This window comes from Neltuma alba, unplaced genomic scaffold (assembly GCF_004799145.2).
Source record: "Neltuma alba isolate B1F8T4 unplaced genomic scaffold, ASM479914v2 tig00004693_pilon, whole genome shotgun sequence".
NCBI classification, from domain to species: Eukaryota; Viridiplantae; Streptophyta; class Magnoliopsida; order Fabales; family Fabaceae; genus Neltuma; species Neltuma alba.
The window spans coordinates 30,803-58,631 of NW_021633822.1; the positions used below are offsets into that span (position 1 = coordinate 30,803).

At 35.0% G+C, this 27,829-nt stretch overlaps 4 protein-coding genes across 9 annotated transcripts; 3 read left to right on the forward strand and 1 right to left on the reverse strand.

The window, feature by feature from the left end:
• The first annotated feature begins 2,680 nt into the window (after nt 1-2,680).
• Nucleotides 2,681-5,364, forward strand: LOC114745495 (glutamate receptor 2.8-like). Its single transcript, XM_028933657.1, has 5 exons — nt 2,681-3,238; nt 3,312-3,464; nt 3,584-3,899; nt 4,006-4,406; nt 4,936-5,364. Exons 1-5 carry the CDS (start codon nt 2,681-2,683, stop codon nt 5,362-5,364), a joined length of 1,857 nt encoding a protein of 618 aa, XP_028789490.1.
• A 445-nt stretch (nt 5,365-5,809) lies between these two features.
• On the reverse strand, nt 5,810-11,682 carry LOC114745496 (diacylglycerol kinase 4-like). The gene is made up of 12 exons (XM_028933658.1): nt 11,248-11,682; nt 9,874-9,996; nt 9,614-9,751; nt 9,440-9,525; nt 8,302-8,389; nt 7,941-8,016; nt 7,522-7,604; nt 7,296-7,366; nt 7,001-7,078; nt 6,623-6,710; nt 6,106-6,222; nt 5,810-5,968 (listed from the first exon to the last, which is right to left on the reverse strand). Exons 1-12 carry the CDS (start codon nt 11,680-11,682, stop codon nt 5,810-5,812), a joined length of 1,542 nt encoding a protein of 513 aa, XP_028789491.1.
• A 2,404-nt stretch (nt 11,683-14,086) lies between these two features.
• LOC114745490 (uncharacterized) lies at nt 14,087-17,600 on the forward strand. 6 transcript variants are annotated; one of them, XM_028933648.1, is made up of 10 exons: nt 14,087-14,169; nt 14,519-14,679; nt 14,819-14,995; nt 15,099-15,185; nt 15,751-15,878; nt 16,255-16,351; nt 16,448-16,525; nt 16,609-16,834; nt 17,002-17,225; nt 17,321-17,600. In XM_028933648.1, exons 3-10 carry the CDS (start codon nt 14,900-14,902, stop codon nt 17,342-17,344), a joined length of 960 nt encoding a protein of 319 aa, XP_028789481.1. In that variant the 5' UTR covers nt 14,087-14,169; nt 14,519-14,679; nt 14,819-14,899; the 3' UTR covers nt 17,345-17,600. The 6 variants fall into 6 exon arrangements, with proteins under 6 accessions (XP_028789481.1, XP_028789484.1, XP_028789480.1 ...); XM_028933647.1 differs by having other exon boundaries at nt 14,117-14,169; nt 14,396-14,679; XM_028933649.1 differs by having other exon boundaries at nt 14,119-14,169; nt 14,510-14,679.
• A 1,848-nt stretch (nt 17,601-19,448) lies between these two features.
• LOC114745487 (uncharacterized) lies at nt 19,449-22,512 on the forward strand. The gene is made up of 9 exons (XM_028933644.1): nt 19,449-19,678; nt 19,935-20,049; nt 20,500-20,586; nt 20,775-20,902; nt 21,143-21,239; nt 21,352-21,429; nt 21,534-21,759; nt 22,031-22,254; nt 22,349-22,512. Exons 1-9 carry the CDS (start codon nt 19,536-19,538, stop codon nt 22,370-22,372), a joined length of 1,122 nt encoding a protein of 373 aa, XP_028789477.1. The 5' UTR covers nt 19,449-19,535; the 3' UTR covers nt 22,373-22,512.
• The last annotated feature ends 5,317 nt before the right edge of the window (nt 22,513-27,829 follow it).

Below are 27,829 nucleotides of genomic sequence, written 5' to 3' on the forward strand. Positions count from 1 at the left end.
TTCCAACCTTGTACGTAAATGAAGAAAAAAAGGTCATATTAAAGTCACCTCTATTTATTCGCCCCATTCTTTTGTTCTTGCGTTGTCCCGAAAGTAGTGGGTATATACCAACCGGCAAAAAAAAATTGTATAACTATGATACAGGTATACATTCACAAATTGAAATTACAAGCTGAGAGGCGTATAACTATAAATTGAGTATTTGTTACAGATGTAAATCTTATTCCCTCTCCTAACCTATAATTATAATATATGGCATCTTGTGTGCGGGAATCTGCCAATTCAAACTCATGGCCTGTAAAGGAGAGAACAGAACACTTTCACCATCAAGCCACAAGTTGGATAAACATTATATTATAAAAAATTTGGGTCAAGTTGCTAGTTATATGTATTAAAGTGCTTGTTTGTCACCACTTAGGGCTTGTTTGGCATAGGGTTAAAAATCCCTTATAAGTATATTTCATGTAAATCGAGACAAAACTCTTCTCATATACTTACCTCATATTCTGAAAATCACGATTAAAAAGTTACTTATAAGCTATTCCAAATGGACACTTATATTATCAATTTAAACACGTTTCACGTAAGTCAAGATAAAACTTCTTTCACTATGTACTTCGTATTTCGTAAATCTCAATTAAAAGTTTGCTTTTAAATCAAGTTTATAAGTAAATTTATAAGTAGGTATATACATTTTAACAATTAATAATAATAATAAAATAATGACTACCAATATTTCACATATGAACTTATAAATATACATACATATTTTAATAATTAACAATAGCAAAATAATAGTTGATAAAAAGACAATAGCGAAATAATAAGCGCACATATTAAAATTTATAAAATTTAACTTACATAACCGTATATTCTTTTAGATTCATTCAGTTATTCTTTTTGTCCATATAATATATTTCTTCATCTTAGAGTTTTTTTAACATTTAATACTTTTTTTTTTATTCTCAATTAATTAAACGTCACTCTCATATCTTTTTCCTTCTCATTCTCTCTCTTTCTTTTTCCACTCACTCTCCCTTTCACCCACATTTTTATGAATGAGGGCATTTTTTTTAAAAATAAAATTTAATTTTGACATATTTATTGTATTTAACTAATTTTTCAAATAAAACATGGTTAATTGTATCTTAAGGAGTACTAGTATCATGTTACTATTTTTTTTTTTTTTTGCCAGAAGCACTTAACGTTAAAAGCTATCCCCAGCATATGAGTAAATGACCCATCCAGCTTTTGAAACCAAAAAGCCACTTTTAAGCGAGCTAACCACAATTCCAAACATTCCCATGTGCAGTGAGAATTAATTGATCAACATGCACCATCCAATCTTAATTGCGGGAAGCATCTCTTAAACATAACGTGTTTTAAATATATAAACGTGTTTTAATTTCTCTAAATTATTCTTTATTATTTGTGTTTCAACTACTACTCATAATGAAAAAGGTCTTTAAAATGCGCATCTAATTGGAATAATTTTTTTAAAAAAATATACATTTAGAAAACAAAGTAAATTAAAGCATAAAAATCTTTATATTATGGTCTGGCAAAAAAAATCTGTATATAATGGACGGTGGGAGTAATTAAGAAGGTCGTTGAAGTTTGATTACGACTTGCTTGTGGAATTGTCGTTGATGCGAGCCGTCTTTGACTTGGAGACGCTGGTTTCTCACTGGTGATGGAGTACATGTGAACCGAACTTTTAAGAATACAATATTCAATCTTTATTTGTTTATCATTACCTTGTTATGCCCATCAAAGACTGAAATAATTCGCTGATATATATACCGGTGACCTTCTTCCTAGTATCTGACATGCGTGGTTTTTCGCAAGATATTAGCCCGCCCATTCATGGACCTGAAACCAGCATCGAGGTCAAGCCATAAGAAAAAGAGGAGCTTTAACCTTTGCCTCTGGTTTTGCCGCTTTTGTACTTTGCTTTGGTTCTCTGCAGGAACTTCGAAGGCGAAGCAGGCACAAATACCAGTAGGCGTAGTTCTTGATCTCAACTCCTCAGTTGGAAGCATGGCCATGCGCTGCATCCAAATGGCTCATGACGACTTATATAAACACTATTCTCATTACCAAACAAGACTTGATCTTCGAATCAGAGATTCTGAGAATGATGTCGTCACAGCAGCATCTGCAGGTAATATATTTTTATCGACAATTGAAATATTAGTTCACAAATTTTATTAAAATAAAGCGTCCGTTGCTTGGTTTAATAGCTCATGGAATTATACCCATGCAGCTTCCGACCTGATGAAGAATGAAAACGTGCATGCAATTATCGGACCTTTATTTTCAGAACAGGCGAGCTTCGTAACATCACAAATCTCATGTGCCCATCGTCTCGTTTTCCGCCACAAGTCCATCTCTTCCTCCGCTCCGGAGCAAATTCTTCATAAGGACAGCACAAGATGATCGCTCACAGGTGCAGGCTATAGCTGCCATTGTTGAAGCTTACGGATGGCACGAAATCATCCCAATCTACGAAGACACCGACTTTGGCAAGGGTCTGATCCCATATCTCACAGAGGCCTTGGAGAAAGTTAACACACGGGTGCCTTATAGAATTGCCATCGACCCGAATTCTGAGGAATATGAAATTCTAGAGCAGCTGAAGAAGCTCAATCAGAGTCGAAAAAGAATAATTCTGGTTCACATGACTAGTCTTGTTGGGCCCAAATTCTTCTCAGCAGTGAACAAGGCTGGAATGATGACGGAAGGGTATGGGTGGATAGTCACCGACGGGTTATCCAATGTGTTAGCCCCTCTGGGTCCGAAAGTGATGGATTCTATGCAAGGTATCGTGGGGATAAGGCCAAGACTGGAAAAGTCAAGAAGGCTTACAAGTTTCAGAAAAAGATGGAAAGCTTCGTCAATTAACTCAGGCAGTGTGTCTTCTTCCTTAACCTTGTTTGGACTTTGGGCTTATGACACAGTTTGGGCCATCGCCATGGCAGTAGAGTCTACGTTTGCAAATTATAAGGGTAATGACACACTTATAGATAGAATCCTAAGTACTAAATTTGAAGGCCTCTCTAGGAATTTCAATTTGAGTGAAGGACAACTCGAACCCTTAGAGCTTGAAGTATTCAATGTGGTAGGACGTGGTAGGACGCAAAGAGAGGATCATTGGACGTTGGAGCCCACAGAGAGGACTATTCCTCGACAATCATGGGAGTTCAAGAGGGAAACTGATGCCACCAATATGGCCGGGGTACACAACAAATCAACCAACCAAGTTGAGAATTAGGGTCCCAGTAAGAAAGGGTTTTGTTGAATTTTTGAAGGTGGAAAGGCGGTCGTCAAATAGCACTCCGGATGTCCCTGGCTTTAGTATTGATGTGTTTCTGGAAGTGATAAAAGCTTTACCTTTTCCTCTTCCATATGAGTTTGTACCGTTGCGGATTAGAAGCAATGGGTCCTCTGGAGGGATTTTTAAGGCAAGTTTTCTTTGAAGGATGAAAATCTAGTACACTGTCTATTTGCCCAAGCATATTACTACAACCTTTTCGATGAAAGATCACATAACAAGTAAATATGCATTTTTTTATACTGGTAGGAGCATGATGCTGTGGTTGGAGACATAACTATCGTAGCTAACAGTGCGGAACATGTTGACTTTACATTGCCGTTTTCAGAATCTGGGGTGTCAATGGTTGTTTCGATGAAGTACGATGAGAGACAAAACATGTGGATCTTCTTAAAGCCTTTGAGTCCAAGTCTTTGGCTGACCACTGGTGCAGCATTCGTCCTCCTCACAGGTATCACTATATGGCTTCACGAGCGGCAAACAAACCCAGAATTTCAAGCATCACCGCAGCAACAACTTGGGATGGTGTTCTGGTTTTCTTTCTCCACCTTAGTCTTTGCTCACAGTAAATCTCCTCTCTTTAAACTCATACATTACATATTTCATGATCTCTAGGCCACAGCCATATATTCATCATTAAATTTCACGTACTATGTTTAATGGTGACACAGAGGAAAGATTAGAGAACAATTGGTCACGTTTTGTGCTGATCCTATGGGTATTTGTGGTGCTCATCATAACACAAAGTTACACTGCAAGTTTGACTTCCATGTTAACTGTTCAAAGATTGCAGCCTAAGTTCATCGATGTAAAAGAAATAAAAAATAATAATTACTCTGTGGGGTATCAGAAGGGGTCTTTCGTCAAAATGTTTCTGAAGAATCAGTTGGGATTCAAGGATGAGTCAAGGTTGAAACCATACGAGACGCCTGAAGAATATGATCGAGCTCTCGCTAGTGGTGAGGTTGCTGCTATCTTTGATGAAATCCCCTACGTGAGGCCCTTCCTCTCAAAATTCGGCTCCAAGTATGCTATGGTGGGGCCAACCTACCAAACTGCTGGTCTCGGCTTCGTAAGTTCTCCCTCGTTCAATTTTGCCTTAAATACAAGTTTTTTTCATTGAAAACAAAAGGTTCAAGGAGCACAAGGGTTGAGAAATTCAAATGTGTAATTAAGCCCAGTCATATGTTGGCCCAAAAAAAAAATTAAACCCAGTCATATATATTATTTAAATATTTAGGTTGATACTCTCATGCACATTATTTAAATGTTTAGGTTGATACTCTCATGCACTAAAAGACTTCTTTTAAGCATTGATTTGCTCTCAAGTATAAGAAATAAATAAATAATGTCTGGCATATTAATTATATCATTCCAATCATGCCATCCAATAATATTATAGTATTTTGTTTATAGGACGCCAATTTATTCGTTTATTTTGACAACCAAAAGTTTAGATAAATTGGATATTAGGAATTGCTAGGGATAATGCATGTTTTCGGGTTCAAAATAAAGATTTGTAATAATGAAGAGACAAAAATAAATTTAAGCCTTCAATTTTCATAGACTGCTATTATGCTAACGTTGTGTTTTATGGTTAGGCATTTCCACCAAAATCTCCGTTGGTGTCTTATTTTTCGAGGGCAATCCTAAATGTGACCCAAGATGAAGAAAAATTTGCAAGGATTAAGGGCAAGCACTTCTCCGCCGGAATCATATCTGAAAGCGAAAGGGGATCATCAATCCCAAACAGTCCCGTTAGTCTAACTGTGTCCAGCTTTGGAGGGCTTTTCATCATCACAGGGGTCACTTCTGGGATTTCACTTTTGTTCTATTTGTTTGAGTTTGGTTACTCTCCGCTAGAAGGAAGATCTCTTTGGTTGTTGCAGTTAAACGCTCGAATAGTGAAGTGCGTGGATCAAAAGAATAGGTCTTTATCTTTGAACAGAAGCGATCTCAGATTATACCCTGCAAGTAATATTGTAGGGGGAGGTAGTGACGCCTTTCAACGTGAGCATCAGTCATCATAGCAAGAAACCGAGAGAAAAGAAAGAGAATGAGCATAAGGAATTGAGTTTCATAGAAACTCTGACTTGTATCATTCTTCATCTGAAAGACTCTATTTCAAGGTCCAGGCAATGCCTGTGTATGTATAGGATACCCAGCAACAACATTATCCATATCTTATTCATTGAGAATATCCCCTAGATAAGATTATAGATTCGCATTTGTTAATAAAAAAAATTATGTTGAAAGAATTAACAATTAAAATAGCTCAAGTAAAATGAATGATATCTAACAATTAATGACTGTAGTCAAAATCTGACCATGTATATGTACTCGCTCTTTCCCGTCATCCAAAAAAGGGAGAGGGTCTAACAATGGTGCAGCAGACCTTTCCAATGCCTATAATTAATTAATTACACGTAATTAATTTACATGCATATATGATGACTTGTTGTTTGAAGCAATTAGTTACTCTCCACTAATCATATACGATTGGAAAGGCTCCCTCTTGATTTCAACGAAGGTAGAGAATTCACTTCTCAAAGGCTGCTTCCAGGGTTCTCCATCCATTTGCATATAAGCATCTCTCCACTCCCCACCTCTTATTTCCAATCGAATTGCTGCTGCCTGAAACATATACACAATTATCCAACTTCACATACACTTGTAGTACCAACCAATCGAACATATCGGACCAATATGATCCTGATTTTGGCTCATTCTTGACATGATATAATATGTTCCATCATATATTGGGATAATACCTGAGCTATGTGCTTTGCAGAGATTAGTTCAACCATTACAAATGATGCATGCCATCCTTGCTTTAGACCAAATATTTCCAGAAGTCCATCATCCACATTGGCTGAGACAAAGCCTCTCTGAAAGTGCATTATCCCAAACCCTGTCAGGTTCGTTATATCACACAATTTGCAACAGAGAAGCAGAGTCAAACGTAAAAGCACCAAGGAAATGAAAGGGAAGAGTAAACATGGTCTAAAACAATAGGCTTTGGGTACTTGCAAAGAAGATATATGACAGGCAACAGCATATCCGTTGTCTGCAGGCGATCTTCAAGAAAATTTTCTAAAGAATTTTTCCCTTCATTCTTGTTAGAGGGATGGCAAGACATAGCAAAGTGTAAACTGGTGAGCTTGTGATATTGTTTATATTTGCGTTCGTGAGAAAAGCTTCTCAAATAGTTTCCTGCGACCCAAAGAGAGCCCGGAGAGATAATGAATGCTTTCACATCATCATAGCGGTACAGGGGTAGTGCTATACCCTTTCCAAATACTCTGGTTTCAAATTACCCCAAGGATTTCTTCCACTTCCATAGCTATGAAGATTGAGAGCAACTATTGCCCTTACACTGAAAGAAAATATCATTACCTTGTTATATAAAATAAGATAAACAGAAAACGGAAGCATAAATAAGACTGAAACACCATGACATTTACAAAGGACACGGAAATTTAATGTGATAGAATCTTAAAAACTAAGAGTAAATAGAATCTTATAAACTAAGAGAGTAAGTGTGACATCCCATCAAATACGAAATATAAAATCACCAGCAACTAGAGATGGCTGCTTTAAAAACAGTGTTTGTTCACCAGTTTATAATATGCATCAGAAAAATTATATAATGTGCAATATACGTACCTGGAAGGAACTGGGATCTGCTCCCACTCTAAGGAGTTGAACTTTTTGACATGCATCCGCAGAATGTTTTTAAGCCCCCTACAATCAGAAAGGTTTTCTGAAGACTTTAGTCTTTTTTACTAGAAACGGTAGAGGTATTGCAAAGGCCAGTCACTATCCTTCATTAGTTGAAGTTCATTGAGCACAACTTTTTCTTGAAACTATGGGAAATTGAATGATCCATTAAACCACTCCTTTTAATACACCCACAAAAATAGGTGATTTATCAGAAGAACTTGGTTATAATATATCTTACCTTAGACCTGGGTCACTTGTACAGGGTGTTAAGAACCAGCCCTGAGTGCAACTGTAACCAGAGTAGATAATCTGGAAAAGCAAAAGAGAAAAATAAAGACTAGGTCATAAGCCTGCATTAGCATGACTATATCTTTAGGGGCCATGAATATTTCGTAGGTGTTAATGCTGATACTGCACGATGCAAATAAACCGTCTTTCAAGGAACAGAGAGAGAAATTTAATACCTTATTTGCTATTGGACCATTTGCAAGATAAGGTTTTTCATTACGCAGAGTATGGAAGCCATGAGCTACTTGGGCATCCATTCCTGTGAAATTAATCGAGAAAACTCAGTGATTGGATTTGCCTACAAAAAAAAATTAGAAATCCATGGAGGTATTTGAAGTCTAACACATGCGTAATAAGCAATAAAACATCGTTTTCAAACTTCTCTGGTAAACAGAAATAGCAGGCAGAGACTAATTGGGCATTAATGTAACGTTCATTTGAGTTGAAACATAGGATATTCCATTGCATAGTAATTTCAGTCGCAAGATATTCCTGACTACATAACCAAGGCACGAGGTATGGGCATGATATATGCCAAAATTCACTCAAGTGCCGGCGCGACTCCACGTCTCTGCTAATGAAGAGGTCAAATTACCTATACTGAAGTAATTGTAGAAAACTCCCTCATAACAAGTAACTTCCTCAGGCGACTCTCCTTCAACTTCTAAACCCTGCAAACGCAAGAAACTACTTACAACATATATACAACAATAGAATTTAAATGAATAAATATCTTGTAGTAAAGAAATGCTATGCAAATTGATGGGTTCGGTTTGCTCTTTTATGCTGATGCTACTGCTTTGAAGTTTTCTTTTCTTCTTCAAGAGATTATTGGCCCTCCAGGCTCAAATAAAAGCAAATGGCAAGGGCTAGATTTTATGCCGTATAAATCTAATAATTAATTAGTTGGCAACAAACTAAAGAAGCTATATGACGTGAGCAACTGAACCCACAACCTCATCAAGAGAGAACTCTTCTGTGCGCTTCAGAGAATGGGGTGCTTCCACAATTGTGCCTTCTGGCATTGAAAGTAAGATTTCCCAACTGCATGAAATCCAAACTGATAAATACATATATTCATACCAAACATACCCCGCATATTAGAAACTAAGAATACGAGAACAAAAATTTTTGGCACCTGAGAAATATTTCAACATATTTGGGAATGAGAGAATCCGTGTAGACAAATAAGATTCAAGAAGCATTTATATTTTATTCACACCATAATACCTCATTCTTTCAATAAACTATTGGTGAGCATGTAAAGTGTTGAACATCCCGAGTCTTCATTGTGTTTTATTTGTTGTCTGATCAAAGTCGAGGATTATCAACAACTTTCTTCCCCATCGGGAACCTAGGTTTTTGTATTCATAGTGACTTCGTTATAATTTATTTTCTAGAGCTGAATGGCAAACTTGTTCCATTTGTTTCCATTTTGCCCTCCAACCATGAATGAAACAAGAACGTTCATACTCATGATTTTCTGAAAACCTTCATGAGATCAAAGCATAATCAAACCTGAAAGGACTGTATGCCCAAACACGGACATGGCATCAACAGCTTTTTTGAGAAAAAATGTTTGCTAGTGAAATTAATATATTGATATATCAATACATAATAAAAGTTTAAAACACACCACACTATCATATATTACCTCCAATCCTAATTATAGGACCTCATTTGTAGTCTACAAAAGAGGTTTTATAATTACGATCAAAAGAAGTAGTTTATTATAAAGAGATGTACAACAAAAACACTACCCATTATTTTAAGAGGAAGTTGCACATCAGATCTAATGCTAAGAAGTATAAAGACACTGATTCAACATCTATAGAGGGAAAAGGAGGATCATATTAAACATGAAAGAAGGTCAGGATGACCTGAAATCAAGCATTATCACTGCCTCCCAGATATAACCCATGAAATAATGTAAATCCTACTGTCTCCGAGCATTAGACTTGGACAACTTTTTTATTTGCCGATAGCTACTTGATTGAAGAAATTCACAAGAAGCACAGATTATATGAATGAAAGTTGATAGCTACTTGATTGAAGAAATTCTCAAGAAGCACGGATTATATGAATGAAAGTTACCTATCCAGACGACAAACCCGACCAGTACTGGCCTTCAAAAGACTCCTGTTAATAGCAGCTTTCCAGGAAAAAGGAAATGAACCTCCCTGATACGGTGATACCATATCAAAGCCAAATATTAGTGAAAAAGATAACACACATCTAACTAACACATCAATGTATGTAAATACTTACCCATCCAAAACTCCGAGATAGATCATTGCCTGTACCAAGTGGTATAATTCCTACTGGAGGAATTGGATCCCGGCCTTTCTTGTGAAGATCAGTGAGACATCCCAATACCCAGCCAACTGTGCCATCACCTCCAGCAACCTGTCAGCCAATATCATCCCATCTCAAAGCTGTTATAGTAAAATCCGAACTCAGAATGTTCTGCGGGCACCATTTAAATTCTGAATATGATAGTACATGTTCTGTTGCACTAGTCGACATACCATAATCCTCATTCTTTCACGAACTTCTTTTGCGCAAGAATCACCAAGACTTGCCACCACCTCGAGGCAACCTAATCCGTACTCCAGAAATTCATGAGGCTTCACATCAGTAAGATCCAAAACCTGCAGTACATAGAATTTAATATTAGTCATGAGGAGGAATATAAAGGTTCTAATTTGGTCTTGAGGGATAACTTGGGATGTGGAGCTCGTCCACTACCTCTCAATGCACGTATGTCCTCAATATAAATTAATACATGAATCTGTTCATAGAAATATATTAATTCTAAAGCGTCATATTCATAGTTTTCACATGGCTTCCATTAATATATTACTAAAAAATTCCTTACGTTCACTAAAATTAAAACGTTAGTTATGTCTTTTTCTAGGCACAAGTATTTTCCTAAAAGAGGATTATCACATTTGAGATGCCATCAAGCCCTACATTTGGTGTTGAGGGAAATGGAGGGAGGGAGGGAAGGGAATGAAAAATTTTAATGGGTTTGATTTAAAAAATTAGAGAAGTGATACTCTTAACTCACGTCCGATGTTCGGCATTAGTGATTATTATTTCAGATTTATTGCTGTCTTTGAGATAAAAATTAAGATGCAATGATAATATTGAAACTTCAATAGATTTTTTATTTTATTTTCACAAATAATCTGAGGGCTTTTTTCCGCCAACATAATCTATGAGAGACTAAAGTGAAAGTAGGCAATAAGATATTCCTCTTAATCGGTTGGGAGAATTATGCTTAAGCATAAAATCCACAAATTTTTTATTTCTAAAAACCACCAATAATAAATAAGTATTATTTTATCTATAAATCTGTATTGTTTGAATGATAAATAGTATTAAATATATTTTTTAATTGTAAATTTTATTTATATAAATAATAAATATTTATAATTCAATTAATTAAATTTTAAAGCTTTTTAATAATTAATTTGTGAATTTTTCTTTCATCTAATTGCCCCTAATTTGTTCCAATTTCTTTTTCATGAGGAAGAAAATGAGAAAAGGGCGAACGCTCTGGCTCTGCTGTTGTTTGCGGGATGCTCCAATTCAACCCAAAAATGTTGAGGAAAAATTTTAAAAAACTAAAAAAAATTGAAAATCTTAAATAAAAAATTTGTGCAAATTTTTTTTTTTTTTTTTGCAAATCTTGAAATGTCGTCGTCAAACTTAGTTTGAAATTTAGGAGGTGTTGGATTGAATCAAAAAACGCCTTTAAAGGATATTTTTAAAATTATACTTAAACACCTCTATTTGTTTAGCAGTGGGATTCTTCGATAATAATGTTAAAAGCAAAGCTAATCAAATAAGCGCATTCAAATTTGTATAATGAAAAATAATACAGCAAAAAATATGACCTGTTCTTCACTCATGAGATGTTTCAGCCTTTCCTTAAGAACAGGGCCGTGACGGCCGCCGCTGCGGGTATTTATGAATACTACCATGGGCGTCTCCGGAGGCCCAATACCTTCTTCGTCCTTGTCGCCTATGCGACTGCTCATTGCGGTGGGATCCTGGAAACGTATGCAATCGCGCATTGCGTGCCGGAGATACTGCGGCATCGTAAGCTTCCTCCTCAACTCCTCCTTGTCAATCCGGCCCCCCGACAGCACACAGGTCCTGAACGTCTCCATCATCGACGGCGACATCACCGCTGCCTTGTTGTTAGCCACCGTGTCCGGAGAGTTAATCGTCGTCTCCGAGGAAGGAACCGTCGACGAACTTAACTTTTCCTCCTCAACCGCCGGAGACGGCAAGTCGACATTCTCCGGAGAAACGTTCGTCTCACTCATGATAGTCGATAAATCAGGCTGCTATCAAGCTTAAATCGATTCCAATTCTGCAGAAATGTTGGTCTCACAAGATAAATTCATTCGAAATAATTCGTAATAAAAATCTGGAATGATTCTATCTCTAAATCTTCATAATTTTTGAGAGAAAACAGAGAGAGATGTGGCTGTTTATTTGCATGTTTATAGGATTAACAATGGCATTAAATTGGTAATATTCATAGGCAACGAAAAAGGGGTGATCACTGTGAACGAACGCTTGTCAGTTACCCTCTCGTTGCATGGTTCCTTACAGCACCCAAAAAAATACAGGCTCTCTCTGTTTTATTTAGAAAAAATGACAATAAAATACCACTTGAATTTTAAAAAGACAAATAAGGGACCTGAATAAACAAAATGACAAAGAAGGCATCAGGTACCAATATGAGATTTTGATTTTAAATTTTACAAAACACATAGTGGGATTTACAACTTTCATAGTGAGAGTTACTACTTCGTCAATGGGTTTTACAACCTGTTTTGAAGGACCGAGCAAGTTTTGCCTAATTTTACAAACACATAGTAGGATTTACAACTTTCATAATGAGAATTACTACTTGGTCAATAGCTTTTGCAACCTGTTTTGAGGGGTTAGGCAACTTTTCTGTAAAAAACAATACAATTCCACGCTAAATTTTACAAAACACATAGTGGGATTTACAACTTTCATAGTGAGAGTTACTACTTTGTCAATGGGTTTTGCAACATGTTTTGACATCAAAAATCAAAATTCCAGATTAGTACCCAGTGCCCTATTTGTCATTTTGCTTATTCAGGTCCTTTATTTGTCTTTTTGGAATTCAAGTGGTATTTTATTGTCATTTTCCCTTTTATTTAAGGATATAAAAATCAAATTAGACCCTTAAAGGTGGACACCTGAAATATGAGTTAAAAAACTCGGGGGAAAAATTTGAGCATTTGGAAAATTGGTTAAGAATCAATAAATTGATTAAAAATTTAGAAAAATTAGTCAGGTATAGGTGAGAGTCAATAATTTTATTTTTATATGATATTTTAAAAATTAAAATCAAAATATATTAATTTGGTTATAATCAATTCGTTTGCAATTTGATTGTAATCAAACTAACAATAGAGCAAATAATCATTCAATTCTTTTTAAATTACAAAAAAAGTAAAACTAATGATATTACTTTTTTTTAATGAGAACTTAAATTATACTTCCTCCCATTTTTATTGAAAAGACATGCTAAATATTTTATATAAATTTGATATTTGATGCGCAAAGTAGCATCTAACAATTTAATCTTATCTTTTAAATGCATCCCTGATATTTTTTATAGTACATATAACATGTAAATTTTATTTTTAGTACATCTTTATCATATTTTAATCTACAGAATGGAACGTTATAAAAATAGACTGTTGACGCACTTGAAAAATAAAAACAGGTCATACTTTACCGTATTTTTTTTCTTGTTCCACTTTACTCTATGAGAAAATTGTAAAAAAAGACTTCTAAATATGTAAAATTATGATTTGGGACTTTCAATTTAGAAAATAGCAAATAAGAACCTGGTCCCACTTTTACAAATATAAAATCATGATAAAATATCTGAAATACCCCTCAGTCAAAGGACAAGTTGACTATGAAAAATGACAACTTCACTTTAACAAATGATAATTTCACTAAACCAAATCATAACTTGATCAAGAGTATGTCAAATGACAAGTTGATTATGGAAAATGACAAGTTCATTTTAGTGAATGACAATTTTAGTAGACCAAATTACAATTTTAGCTGAGGGACATTTTAGATATTTCACCCACATTTCATATTTGCAAAAGTGAGACATGATCCTTATTTGCTATTTTTCCAATTTAGAGTCTTAAATCATAATTTTACATATTATGGGGTTTTATTTGTAATTTTCTCTTACTCTATTTTGATTTCACATTGTTTGTGTTATCCTTCGCCCTCTAATACATTACTCATTATTAATTACTAATCAATTATTCCCTCCGTTCCTTATTATAAGAGACGAATAACCGAATTACGTCAATCAAAAAAACAGTTAAAATTAGTTAAGAACAATTAATATGTAAAAAGTATAATTTTTTTTCCAACAATGCCCTCATTAATAAGGAGAGAGAACATGAGAAAGAACAATGGTAATTTATTAAAAGAAAGAGAAATGAGAAGGAGAGAGAGTGTGAGTTGGAGACAATAAATATGGGTAAAATAGGAAATCAACACAAAAAAGTAGAGACAACTTTTAAGTGTCTCTTATATATAGGAACATGCCATAAGCACCAAATGTCTCTTATAATAAAGTATTAATCAACGTATTGGCCAAAAAAATAAAACAATTATTAATCACCGCGTGAACAGAAATATCGAGCGGGATGCACGGTGGGATGCTTTGCAGCAACAGAAACAGCACAAATCAGTATTCAGTGCCATTTGCATTTCTGTCTCTTCTGTTGACGGAGGTACTGATACTTCTCTGGCTTACAAATCCATTCGCTATTTCTTAAATTCTCGGTATTCTGCTTGTCTGGTTTAAGTGCAGGGTGAATTCTTCTGACCAAAAGTAAATAATCAGATAAAGTGATTGAGTCAACGCAGATGAGCAATTGTCCCCCCATATTGTTGAGTTTAAGCTGCACAATTCATTTTATTTTCTATCTCAGTTTTGATTCTTTCTGGTGATTAAAGTTTGGGAATTTGCTTTTGGGTTTCATACTTTAGTGTGAATTCTTTCTGGGTTCATACTTAAGTTCAACGTGACTTCTTCTGTCCGAGAAAATGTCATCAAATAAAGTGATTTAGTCAATGCAGATGAGCAATTTCCCTCCCGGATCGCAGAGTTTGGGTTGCATAGTTCTTTTGTATTTTCTACTTCGGTTTTGATTCTTTCCGGTGATTACTTTTCGCGAATGTACTGACTAGCCACTGGGGAGCTCCATTGGTAGGGTCACGCGTTCAACTTCTCTGATCAGGTAGATATTGGGAATCTCTAGAGGTGCCAATGTTTGAGCTTTGATGCAGAGCTTCTAACAGTATAATGTTTTAATTTAAAAATACTTCTTTATTTTGAAAATGATCGTCATGAATCTGAGTCTATCTGTTCTTTCCCAGTTATCAGCTATAATCTTGAAGCTAAAGTTCCAGGACGTAGCCTGAAAAGTTCAAAAAGATTAGGAAATCCGTAGTTTAGGCATGGCAAATGATTGTCCAATAGAGCAGCCCCTGGTGGAGGAACTTACTTTTCCTGAAGCTCCATTCAAGAGTTGCCATGCATCTACCATTGTTGAGGTCAAGGAATAGTTAAAAAAACACAAGCGAGTAGCGTTTTTCTCAAACAAATTACGGAATTTTGTGGGCATTGAATTGAATTATATCATGTTTGATTTTGCAGGTTGAGAAGGATCATTTCCTGGTTGCCTATTTTGGGGGCACGTCAGAGGGGGCACCTGATGTCAAAATATGGTTGCAGACTTACAAAGTAATTGTAAACGAAGCTCCTTCTCTCTTTGTTTTTTTCGATTATGCTCTCGATTGAGTCTCAAGCTAGCGTCACCAAGCTCGACAAGCTTCTATCTTTAAATTCATAGAAATTGATTATTCCCATGCGGCCGTGCTAATTCTGGTTTCTAATTTGTGTTCTTTTAATAAAAAAGTAAAACCTTGTCTCTCTATCTTAGAGAGCAAAACTTCAGCAAATTTATGGATCCTCAACTTCATAGGATCCATTCTTCATGTTTTTGTCATAATCTACTGTCAGAATTACTGGTATAGTTTTCTTTTCCTTTTTTCTTTCCCCTTTTACACTGCTCAATCGTCTATCTGCTTCGCAAGCAAAGTCAGCATGATATAGGGAAGTTTAATCTGAACGATGAGCCATTGAATTCATCTTCATTTTAAAAGTAAATTCAATGTTCTTTTCTTTGTCTGTTTTGCGGAGACTGAAGACATCTTGATTGCAAAAACAGTGATATTCCTGCTTCCCTTGTCTTATCATAAATTTTTGAATGGATCATTAACTTTCTAAATGCAAATTTGTTGGGCAGAATGGCAGATGGTATCCACCTGTAATCGCAGATGAACAACCAAATGTTCCTATGTGGAACCCTGTACTGTTCAAGCTCCCATCAGACGAGATACTGCTATTCTACAAAATAGGCCAAGAAGTTCAAAAGTAAATTCTAACCTTTATGATCTTATCAGATCATTTTCCCCCTTCTGTTTAAGCAGTCATTGAGGCCACTACTCCACAGTGGAAACTTTATATTTGTCAAAGTTTATTATTAAAACAATTTCTCAGTGTTAACCAAAAAGACAATTTCTAAGAATGACAGATAAAACAATTAAACAGACATACTGGATAACTGCTTATTAAATAGTAGCTCATTGTAAAAGACATTCACAGTTCTAGATATAACAAAAGAAGCCTCAATCAGTTATGATCCCCTTGCACATAACCATGTAGAAGTTATTTCACTTTTAAGTTTGCTACTTGTTCCCTTCTTGCATATGAATGATATGATGGAAGGAATGGGCTTATTTAATGTCAGATGGAGTGGATTTATGAAAAGGTTGTATGATAAAGGCATCACCTGGACAGAAAGAGAACAACTTCCTCCAGGCATATTAGGACCAATAAAGAATAAGGTAAAACTGAAGCTATTTTATTGTAATGTGTTTTGAATTCATGGGCATAACTATTTATTTGGCATGTTCTGAAGTCTTATTATTATTATTTCTCAGCCCATTTTGCTGGACAGTGGCCATTTACTTTGTGGATCATCTGTTGAGAGCTGGAACTCCTGGGGTGCATGGATGGAGGTTTTAACTTCTGAACAAGCGCATCTTAGTTGAGCTTCTGATTGAAAAATCGGCTGAAACTTTATTATTGTTGTATAAAACAGGTCACTACAGATTTTGGTCGGTCATGGACGAAGTATGGCCCAATTTACTTTGAAAACAATCCCCTGAGTGTAATCCAACCAGTACCTTATCAGACTTCAAATGGGGCAATACGAGTTTTACTACGATCCTTTGATGGCATTGGTAGAGTGTGTATGTCAGAATCTTCTGATGGTGGCAAGACTTGGGGATATGCAAAACCCACTAAGCTCCCAAACCCGAATTCAGGTCAAGTTCATCTATGTAGTTTCTTAATCTATTTAATCCTGAAGTTCATCGCTTCAACTTTTAGGCATTCCTTCGTGTTTTTTTTAAGGTTAGCAAGTAAGACCTTCCTTGATCTTCGTCAAAACCTGATGATCTAGTGGCTTATCTCTTAAAATTTGTTTTTCTAGGCATTGACGGCGTTAAGCTGCGAGATGGCCGTTTGTTGCTTGCTTACAATACAGTTTCAAGGGGCGTATTGAAGGTTGCCCTATCTGAAGATGATGGTGATTCTTGGCGTGAAGCTCTTACGTTGGAGAATAACTTGGGAATGGAGTTCTCTTATCCTGCTGTTATCCAGGCCAGTGATGGACGTGTGCACATCACGTATACTTATAACAGGACACAAATTAAGGTATATATCGCCTTCTTCTAATCTGAGTTCTATGTCTGTGTGTGTGTACCCAACTATAAATAAGGACTAACCTCCTCATTTTTCGTTGTTGGCAGCGTGTTGTTCTTGAGCTAAAGTGACGTGGGTTCGTGAATTAAATTACCTCGAACGGCAAACGATGTTTCCGGTCATTCTAAGTTAATTATAATTAAGGACCTTAAATTTTGAAAATTTCAAGAAAAGATCAAGGTCCTTTGTTGTAATTGGAGTATTTTGAGTGAAATTTTTCAATAATGATGTTTGATTTTTTTTTTTTTTTGAGGACTTATTTTTCGATATTTTCATTACTAATCGTTGATATTGTCAGTAGTTCAGTACTCATTCGTTAAAGAATAACCTAGAAGATCTGAGCTTGAAGCCTCACAAATAAGTGAAGAATAATCTGAAACTTGGTGGACGATGGGGTCTCTTTTAGTGTTTATCTTCAAACGGATTTTCCTCACAGCAGTTCCTCTTGTTTTCTCACAAATTTCCGGTTTCCAATTTTGCGTATTCATGGACTAGAACTACAGAAGTACTATATCCTGCACAGATTTTGCCTTATTTTGTTATGTTTCAAACGGAATGAAAATTAACCCGTGGCTGGTCTCCTCCTCCGCTTGAATGGGTAAAATTAAATGTGGATGGGGCAGTCAATACTCATTCGAGTGATGCTTGATGTGGTGGAGTGATAAGGAACCATAATGGTGAATGGATTGTGGGGTTCTCTTGTAAGATTGTAAAATGCAGTGTTATAGATGCCGAAACATGGGCTATATTCAAGGGCTTGAGCTTGGCCTTGGATTATGGATTTAAACAGATCATTCCGGAATCTGATGCTAAAGGACTCATTGAGATGCTGACATCAAAGGAGATTACTTTAAATAGCAGTCTTGTAATGCTGCGAATTCAGGATTTATTAAAGCGAAGTTGGGAAGTCCATCTGAGATATACAAGTCGAGACAGTAATGGTGTAGCAGATAGTTTAGCCAAGAAAGGAATTTCCACTTCAACTGTTTTTGATATGTGCCCTCCTGAATTGAGGGTCATTGTGGACAAGGAGAGCTTGGGATCTGCAAAACAAAGTAAACTCCTTCACATATTTATCTCGTATACCGTAAAAATACTTTTAAAATTATAATTTGATTTTTATCTAAATACTCCTTTAGTCTTACTCTGGACGTGGCCCCCTCTTGTATCCTTAAAAAAAAAACATATATTATCCGTTGTGCGGATGAGCAAGAATTTAATTCCTCCCCAGGGAGAGATGGACAAATTTAATCATAGAAACACCTGAAAAATTTAGCTTAAAACTGTTTTAAATCCTACATATAAAAAAAGTTAGTTGAAAGAATTGATTTAGTTCTAGGACTTTAATTCACCTAGTCTTTTAAATTTATAACTTTCTTTCTAAATTATTTATATTATCACGTGTTAAAAGAAAATTTTTTATCAATATAATAATTTTCAATACAAGTGATTGAAGGTGTATTATAGAAAAATATATAATTTTTATAAGCAACAAATTTAATCCTAAATATAAAGTTAGTTGAAAGAACTGATTTAGTTTTAAGACTTTAATTCACCCTGTCTTTTAAATTTATAACTTTCTTTCTAAATTATTTATATTATCACATGTTAAAAGAAATTTTTTTTATCAATATAATAATTTTCGATACAATTGATTGAAGGTGTATTATAGAGAAATGTATAATTTTTACAAATAACTAATTTTATTAATTTTTATAAATTAGTTATCTAATTTTTAAAATATTAAAATGAGAACAATGAAAGTAATGACTCCATCTGACTGAAAAATTAATTAAAAGAAGAAAATGCCAAGTCTTTACTTCAAAGTTCAAAGCCATTTAAGAAGCACGTAAATGTATCCCTATCGAATGCGGGCGTATTCAATAATGGAAGGCAACCGTTAGCTGATGTAGCGAGCCACATGGCTATGTATGATGAGTTTCTGAACTTGGAATGTTTAGCTTCTCCTTTTCTTTTTCTTTTTTTTTCTTTTTTAATTTTATTTTGAAAAAATCGCAAGAAAAGACCATCAAAATGAAAAAATTGCAAACAAAACTCATGACGATATTAATATAAGTTTTTACCAACTTTATGAATGGGTGTAATTTTTTGCGATTTTCTCTTTTATTTTTCTGGCATATATGGGATAGACAAGAACCACTTCAACTAGCAGACAACAGACAGAAATCAACGGCAGATGATAGCCGGTGAACAATTCAACGGATGACACTGGGTCAACTAACTCGACTCGCTTGAACTCAAATGAGCTATTTTCCTTTCGACGAGCAACATTGTTTGGAAATCAGTGGAGATAGTAGCAGCACAATGACCTCTCTTCTCTCTTCTTCTGTCCATTTTCTGTTTTTGATATCCATTATCATCGACAGGACCTACTCATTCTCACGGTTCGTATTCTTCTTAGCTCTTTCGCATTCCCCTTTCACTATTTTGTTCTTTCCTGTTTTTTATGTTTTTAATGGTGGGTTCTGTTTATTTTCAAACAAAATCCTCGGTGCCTCAGTCAATGAGCTTCTATAAGTATACTACCATAACACTATAATGTATAGTATACGTGATATGTCTGATTCTACTGGCTGTTCTTTTTGTTCCCTACTTTTCCTGTTATTATTATGAGCTAAAAATCAGAAGAAAATTCTGCAGGGCGAAATCGACAACTTCAGAAGCACTTGGCTTAAATGGACTAGTGTTAGAGGAGTTCACCTTTCCTGCAAAATCAACTCCTTTCAACAGTTGCCATGCTTCTACCATTGTTGAGGTAGTAAAATACAATAAGAGATTGTTCTTTTTCTACGTTTTTTTTTTTTTCCATAACCCCTTTCATTGGGGAAAGCTAAAGTATTCATTTGGTAATTTAACTTTTTACGTAAGATTTCAGTTTGATCTCTCAACTTTAAAAAGTATACTTTTAGTCCTTTAATCCTAAAACTGTTAGTCTTAAATAATGAATTTTTGTAACAATCATGATTGTTTTGAAAATTAAACTTAATATTGTAACATTTAGTAATGTTTTATCAACATTCAAGAGCTCAATATCATTGTTTTTTGTTTACAATTCTAAGGTTAGAAGACTAAAAGTTTACTTTTTAAAATTAAGGGACCAAAATAAAACCTTATGTAAAATTAAAAGACCAAAAATATACTTTAGCCAATAAAAAAAATATCGTCATCAAAATGTGAGACTATGAGTTTTTTTTTATTTTCTCAGGTTAGAAAGGGTCATTTTTTGGTTGCCTACTATGGTGGCACAACAGAGGGAGCACCTGATGTCAAAATATGGCTGCAGACTCACAAGGTAACCCAGTCCTTCAATTTATAGGAAACTGGGAATCCTTCAATTTGGTGCCATTTGAAAACTAAATCTTATGGATTTTGCGAAAAGGTGTTTGCTGTTTTATTTTTGGGCCTTCCTAAGGAATTGATGTTACTTAGCTTTAAAGTTTTCATTGGTAACTCTAGTTTGTGAGATCATTTGGTGGGCAGAATGGCAGATGGAAACCACCTGTAATTGCTGATGAAGAACCAAATGTTCCAATGTGGAACCCTGTGCTATTTAAACTTCCATCAAATGTGTTGCTGCTATTCTACAGGATAGGCTTAGATGTTCAAAAGTAAAGTTTCTGACTTACTATCTTCTTAGATGGCAACATATAGTTATGAAAAATAGCGCAAGTTTCTCTATAAAATGCTTAATTTTCTTTTCTGTTGGGGTTGACATGCTTCCAAAAGGGCTTTTGCCCTGAATTAAGCTGTCAATCTCAAATCGTCATGCTTCAATGCATGAGAATACACCTAGTATTAAATTTTTAGTTTTCCCTTCTAATGGGCAGAATTGGCTTATTTGAGTTCAGATGGAGTGGATTCATGAAACGTTCATATGATAAAGGCGTCACGTGGACAGAAAGAGAACAGCTTCCTCCTGGTATTTTAGGACCTATAAAGAATAAGGTAATAAAACAATACCAACGAACTCTATTTTATCTTTTCTTCAAGTTTAAAATTCATGGGTTTGACAAATTTATCTCTAGCAAGTGCTGAATTCTGACCACTATTTTCCCAGCCTCTCTTACTGGAAAATGGTCTCATGCTTTGTGGGTCATCTGTTGAAAGCTGGAACTCTTGGGGTGCATGGGCAGAGGTATTGACTCTTAAACAGAACTGATCTCGATTGACCAGTTGATTTAACTGCTCCACAATATTTTAGATGCTTGACATTTATTTAGCTTCTTGCATGGGATATAGGTAACAACAGACTTTGGTAGAACATGGAGAAAATATGGACCTATTTACATTGAAAATAAACCTCTTAGTGTGATTCAACCAGTGCCTTACCAAACTGCCAGAGGAACCTTGCGAGTCCTGCTTCGATCCTTTACCGGCATTGGTAGAGTCTATATGTCAGAATCCTTTGATAATGGCAAGACTTGGGGATATGCAAAACCTACTCAGCTCCTAAACCCAAATTCAGGTTAAATTTCCAAAAGACATTGGTTGTCTACATTATACGCTCTGCAATATTTGTGAGAGATATGAATAAAATCACTCTTAGACTTGTGAAGAAGTCCTTGACATTGTCATGACTGTATTTGACTGAATTTCAGAACAAAGCTGATTGTGACTTTTTGTTCTAAAGACTAATCTTTCTGATATCCTTATGTTAAATGAAGTTAGGAGAATGATTCATGAATAGTTTTATTATAGTCTCTAACATTGTGCATTTCATGAATCTCTTTCACTAGGTATTGATGGGGTTAAGCTGAGGAACGGCCATCTATTGCTTGTGTACAACACCATTTCTAGGGGTGTGCTTAAGGTTGCCCAGTCTGAGGATGACGGAGATTCCTGGGATGAGGTTCTTACACTGGAGGATACCTTGGGAATGGAATACTCGTATCCTGCTGTTATCCAATCTACTGATGGACTTGTGCATATCACCTATACATATAACAGGACACAGATTAAGGTACATCAATCTCAAATCTTTGATGTGGTTTGGTCTACTTTCATGCATTTCTTTTATTCACTAATGCTTCTTGTCCTGTCTTTCATTTGGACAGCATGTTGTTCTTCGGCCGAACTGATGCAGAGCAACCTGTTTCAGATAAGCAGGGACCAACAAACCCTCCTGCAGCACTTAGACCAGAAATAAAGGATTATGCTCCCAATTGAATCCTTTGATTTTTTTTTTTTTTGGGGGGTAATTTTTGGCTCCACCTAAAATTTTGAATTTAATTATTAATTTGATGTAAGTGCTTGTTGAAGGGACATCGCTTACAACAGTTGTTACCTTTGGTTGTGTGGGGACATGGAAATTTTTGCAGTCAAAATAGAAAGAATCTATAAATGGATCTTTATGAGAGTCTCATGACCATGCTTGCAAGAGACTAGTCATAATTACACGCGCCCATAGAAGCACAATGGGAATTATTGTTACTTTTTTTTTTACCTGTATTTTTAATTATTATTTAGGGATGTAATTAGTTTTTTTTTCCCATAATTTTCGTGGGATTGAAACTAAAAGTTTACAGATGTAATTACAAGTTGTTCATTAGCAAAATCTTTACGAAAAAGAATTTGAATCCACAACTTTGTGAATTATAAGTCAAATTCTTATGACCTGGACTAATCTTTATTGGTGGATTGAAGCCAGTTTCTTTTTCTCTTTTTTTTTTTTGTTTTGGTTACAGATTGAAGTGGTTTTTTTTTGGGTATTTGAAGCGAAAAACAAAACCTTGTGATTTGCCATCTTGCACACTAATGGGCTTATATATCTTTGGAGGCCTACTTCTTTTAAGATCCAATTGCCATTAGCCTGGCTCCTTATGACGTCCTCAAGACCGGCACGGTCCTACGTGAGGCCCAATTACTTCAGGGGCAAAAGCAAAAGGAACAAACTCTCACATTTCGGAGGCATATTGTCAATATTTGTCGACAATATACGGGGCCAATGTTTTGCCCTACAGTGTCGTATAAAAATCATCAACAATCATCTCCTTACTTTTTTTTATATTGCATGTATTTTTTCTTTCTTGTTTTATACTTTCATCCTCAAGTTGACTAAAATTTTCAAAACATTTTGTTTGTGTTCCTTAATTCCCAATCTTTTCTAACAAAGCTAATCATTAGCTCATAATTATAAATTTGTCAAACAGACCATTAGCTTAAACACTTGAGCACTTGAAAATCGAATGATTCTATAACTGCAAACTTCGAAATAGATGAAGTTAATCAAAATCCAAAATCACAAAATGATAACGTGAGGGTGATTATGAACATCAATTAAAGTCAATAGTACAAGACCAATACATATTCAGCCCCAGCAGGAAAAGGGCGCCAAATTCTGGTGTTTGCTCTTCTTCTGAAAGCATAATGTCACACACCAACTCACTTCACTTTAATTCATATTGGATCAGTACATCCTTCTTGTTCTTCTTCTCTTGCTCTTTAAAATGGGAACGGTTTAACAAAGAAGAAAAAGTCAAGGGCATAGTACTATAGACTTATCATTATGATAGTTGTTCAAATAGAAAACTGTGGGTTTTGACCAAAAAAAGAAAACTGTGGGGATGGGAAAAGGAAAAAAAAAAAAAAAGTCTCTTACAGTGTACCCCTGTGTCTCTTTTCTGTCTCTCTAATCTCACTTTCTTATATCTCAGGCCCTGAATGACTTTACACGATTCCCTCCTCCTCTACTTCTCCTTCTTCTGCCTCTGATGTTCCTCAATCTTCTCACCTTTCATCATTATCCATGTTGTTATTTTCTTACACTTAATTATTTATCTCACAATAGAATTTACACCTGAAACTACAGCATGCAACTTAAAGTTTCCCACTGAGTTTAGTTTGGGCGTGTCAAAGAAATGGTCTTCATTTTCTACGACAGCCTTAATTTTATCACACACGAAGCTAGATAAATTTTAGAAACAGTTCGCAATGGAGAATATATATATATATATATATATATAGATGCATTTTTTGCCTGGAAAGTGACAAAATATCATTTTTCTAATAAGTTCACAGAGACAATCATGCGAACCAATAGGATTTATTTGAGATTTACATATGTGCATACGAAGAGGCAATAACAGATATCAGAACCAGAAGGGTGGGAAGAAATTTGGAAGAAGCTGGTCTGAATCAATATATAGATTGAAAGTGAGATGAGATTTGGTGGTTTAAGAAGTGACAAATACAAAGCATAGCAAGTAGAAACTGTTTATATCATTTTAGAAACGGCAAGAGAATACTGAACAGTGAATGAACATTAATTTTCTGAGAAGTTTCCTGATTGATGCCGCTGTGTCAAGTTATAATAGTCTTCCATATATTGATGATGTTGAATAATATACTATTTATCAGTTGTGTTTTATGCAGAATATAATCCTTTAATATCTATCACAAAATCATAAACACATGTGGTTGTTATAACGCTATCATTTATTGCCCTAAGGACAGGAAACTGCATACTTCACATGGGGATTATTGATAAATATTTTATTCGAGAAATTAGATGTTTTATTAACAAGAAAAATGAAAAATGAAAAATGGATATAGGACCACCTTGAAGGTGACATTCTAACCAATGAGCTAATCACTTCGGATAATTTCTTGGCAAATAAACCTCATTTACGAACCCCTGAAGATCTGTACCACCTTCTTTTTTATTGAAATCAAAACAAAAGTTGTGTTTTGCTAACTAGGCCACGCGATAAAACAGTTGTGTCTCCTAACAGCATATATAAAAATGTGTAATATATATATTCTCATCACAAAGTTTAATTGAAGCAAAATTTAAGCCTCAAATTCTGGTGGTCTTTCATTTGAAAACTTGACATATTTGTAACAATGCTGGTGCAAGTTGGCCCTATTGGTCAAGGATTCAGGAAAAGCTCCCACCTCATTCATACATGTAGATTCAGATATCTTAAAATCATCCAAAGTCTTATTTGAGGGCGATAACTTCACAAAAAGAGATTCTGGTTCTTAATATAAGATATAATAATTTAAGGACAAGAGATAATAACATTTAGGGATTAATGAATAGCTACAATGAGATGAAAATTATACCATTTAAGATTATGAAGTAATATAATCTCATGGGTTTGTATATCCCTAACATGCCAGTAGCATCATGTCCTGTGGAATTGGAGATGCACATCTCCTTCCTGCCATTTTTTGTCAAAAAATATTAGGTGGTGCGTAAAAATCTGATAAAGTAACAGCATAATATTTAATATGAATTTAACTATAGGAAAACACATTTGCATGTAAGAAATAATAATTTATTATATGTACTGGTTATACAAAATAAGAACAAAAGCAAATTATGGAGGCTGGCTGCAATATTTAATATGATTGGAAGACAAAGTTATGGATGCTGTCCATGTCAAAGGTCCGGTGCTACTAAATATGCCACCTAAATCCATAGATGCATTCGACCCAGTTGGAGATCAGATAACTAAGTAAGAAGGGGGTGGGGGAGAGAGAGAGGGAGAGAGGGAGAGATGACAAAACAAGCAATTATGAAATTAGTTGAAACTGTGTTGGTACACATATTGTATATTCAATGCATTTCCAATTTCTGTAGGTCCTTAAGATGAATAAGGCGACAATGATATGTCCCTCTTCAAAGTAAATTTATATACATAGGGCCTACATATATACTAGATAAACATGACCATATATAATGTCACTTAGTTTATTACTTTCTCCACTAAATGCTAATCTCAGATATTCTAATGCGCGTACATCAGATCAGTCCCAATCTTAGCTCAAGACACACTTTACTGTTCATAGTTGTATTTTGATTCAGTTATACGCATCACTGAATAATAGGAACAAAAGAAATATCCAATTAATAACAAATTATTCTTCGAGTCTCACTATTTGACATGTATAAAAATTTAGAGTCGTACCTGAGGAATTGCTTAAGAAACACTACTGTGCCTGAAAAGCTACGTGCATGCACATTTTGGGTTGCTTTTACTATTGATGTTTGCGATAATGATGAACATATTTAAAGGAAAAAAGATTAAGACACAGTAGAAAGTGAAAGTTGCACGGTGAATATACGACCGGTGATTAAATAAAAGGAGGGTTTTTTTTGGGGGGGGGGGGTTACTGTATCGTACAATAATGACTAGGTATATATGAATTAGGGTAGGGTCCTTGAAGGGATATATGTGTGGGAATCTGAGAGATTGCTCATAACTTAAATGTAATCACAGTGATTAAAACATGGCTTTAAGGGATATTAAGTGAATCTGATTACAAGTTCTGAAAAGATAATTACGTAGGCATGCTTGCTTTATTCATCATCAACGTGGGAAAGCCAGGGGAAGCTTTTAGGTTAATCTTGTGGGGTGGAAAGCTAGAAAGCAAAGCTTGTGTGTAAAGTAGGCTTGGGGGTTGGGGGGATTGACAAAATTCAACAACATTAATAAGTGGGAAGAGAGAAAATAAATGGGGAAAAAAAAAAGTAGCTTTTCATGTGTGGCTTCATCTAAGTGGGATTTTCTATTGTTAGAAACGCTTTAAGGATTCGACATATAAACTTGGGGGGAAAAGGGGCTTAAAAAGTTAAAAAGAATATTATAATGAGGAAGGTGTGGCTACTTTTTAGAAGCAAAAGAAGCTTTTTGAGATGGGAATTTGGCATCTTCTCATCGTCCCCTCTGTGGAGAAATTTAGCATAAGTGAATATAATTAGTTGGGCAAATAATATTAAGAGTTGAGATGGGGCGGTGCCTGCCTTGTCACCCTAATCAGCTAAAAAGCTTTGGCTAGGCTTTTGCTTTTGTTAATGAAAATACAAGTCATATCATGCTCTACTATAAAAGCTGAAAACCAAGGTTGTCTTGCCAGGCATCTTTATCTCAGGGAATTTCATGCGTGGAACAATTCAAATCTCAAAAAAAAAAAATTCAATATCAAATCTCCAATTTACATTTTCATAAAAACACATCATATCAAATAATTGGTCTATAAAAGTTTCGTTATAAAAACCGTCTAATAAGCTGCCAACAACTCGAGTAATAAGAACAAAAATAATAACCGTCAAATATGTTATTTTGTTGCAGGAGCAATGGTCAAATTTTCGATAAAAAAGTAAGTACATGTATTGTGCAACCAGGGTCTTTAGTAAAAACTCGAAGCAACTATATATATAAATATATATATATATATATATATATAGTCCACGCTTTATTTTGGGAATTAAGTGCAGATATAATTTATTTTAACACCATAAAAAATAAACTTAAATGAAATGAATAGTACAGGTCATAGTACTCAGAATAATGAGTTAGCATTACTAAAAGCTTTAATAATTGTAGAAGCTGCCGAATGATGACAAGATACAGCATTCACTAAGAGTCCATTCAATCACTATCTTGCATATATATGCGTTTAATCAGCAGCGCATTTGCACTAAAAGGCTCCCTAATCAATTGAGGATTGAACAACAAGCAAATATATTTACATGCATATGCTTGCTTTTTATTCAACATTATTTAGTGCTTCCCTTTTTTATAGCTAAA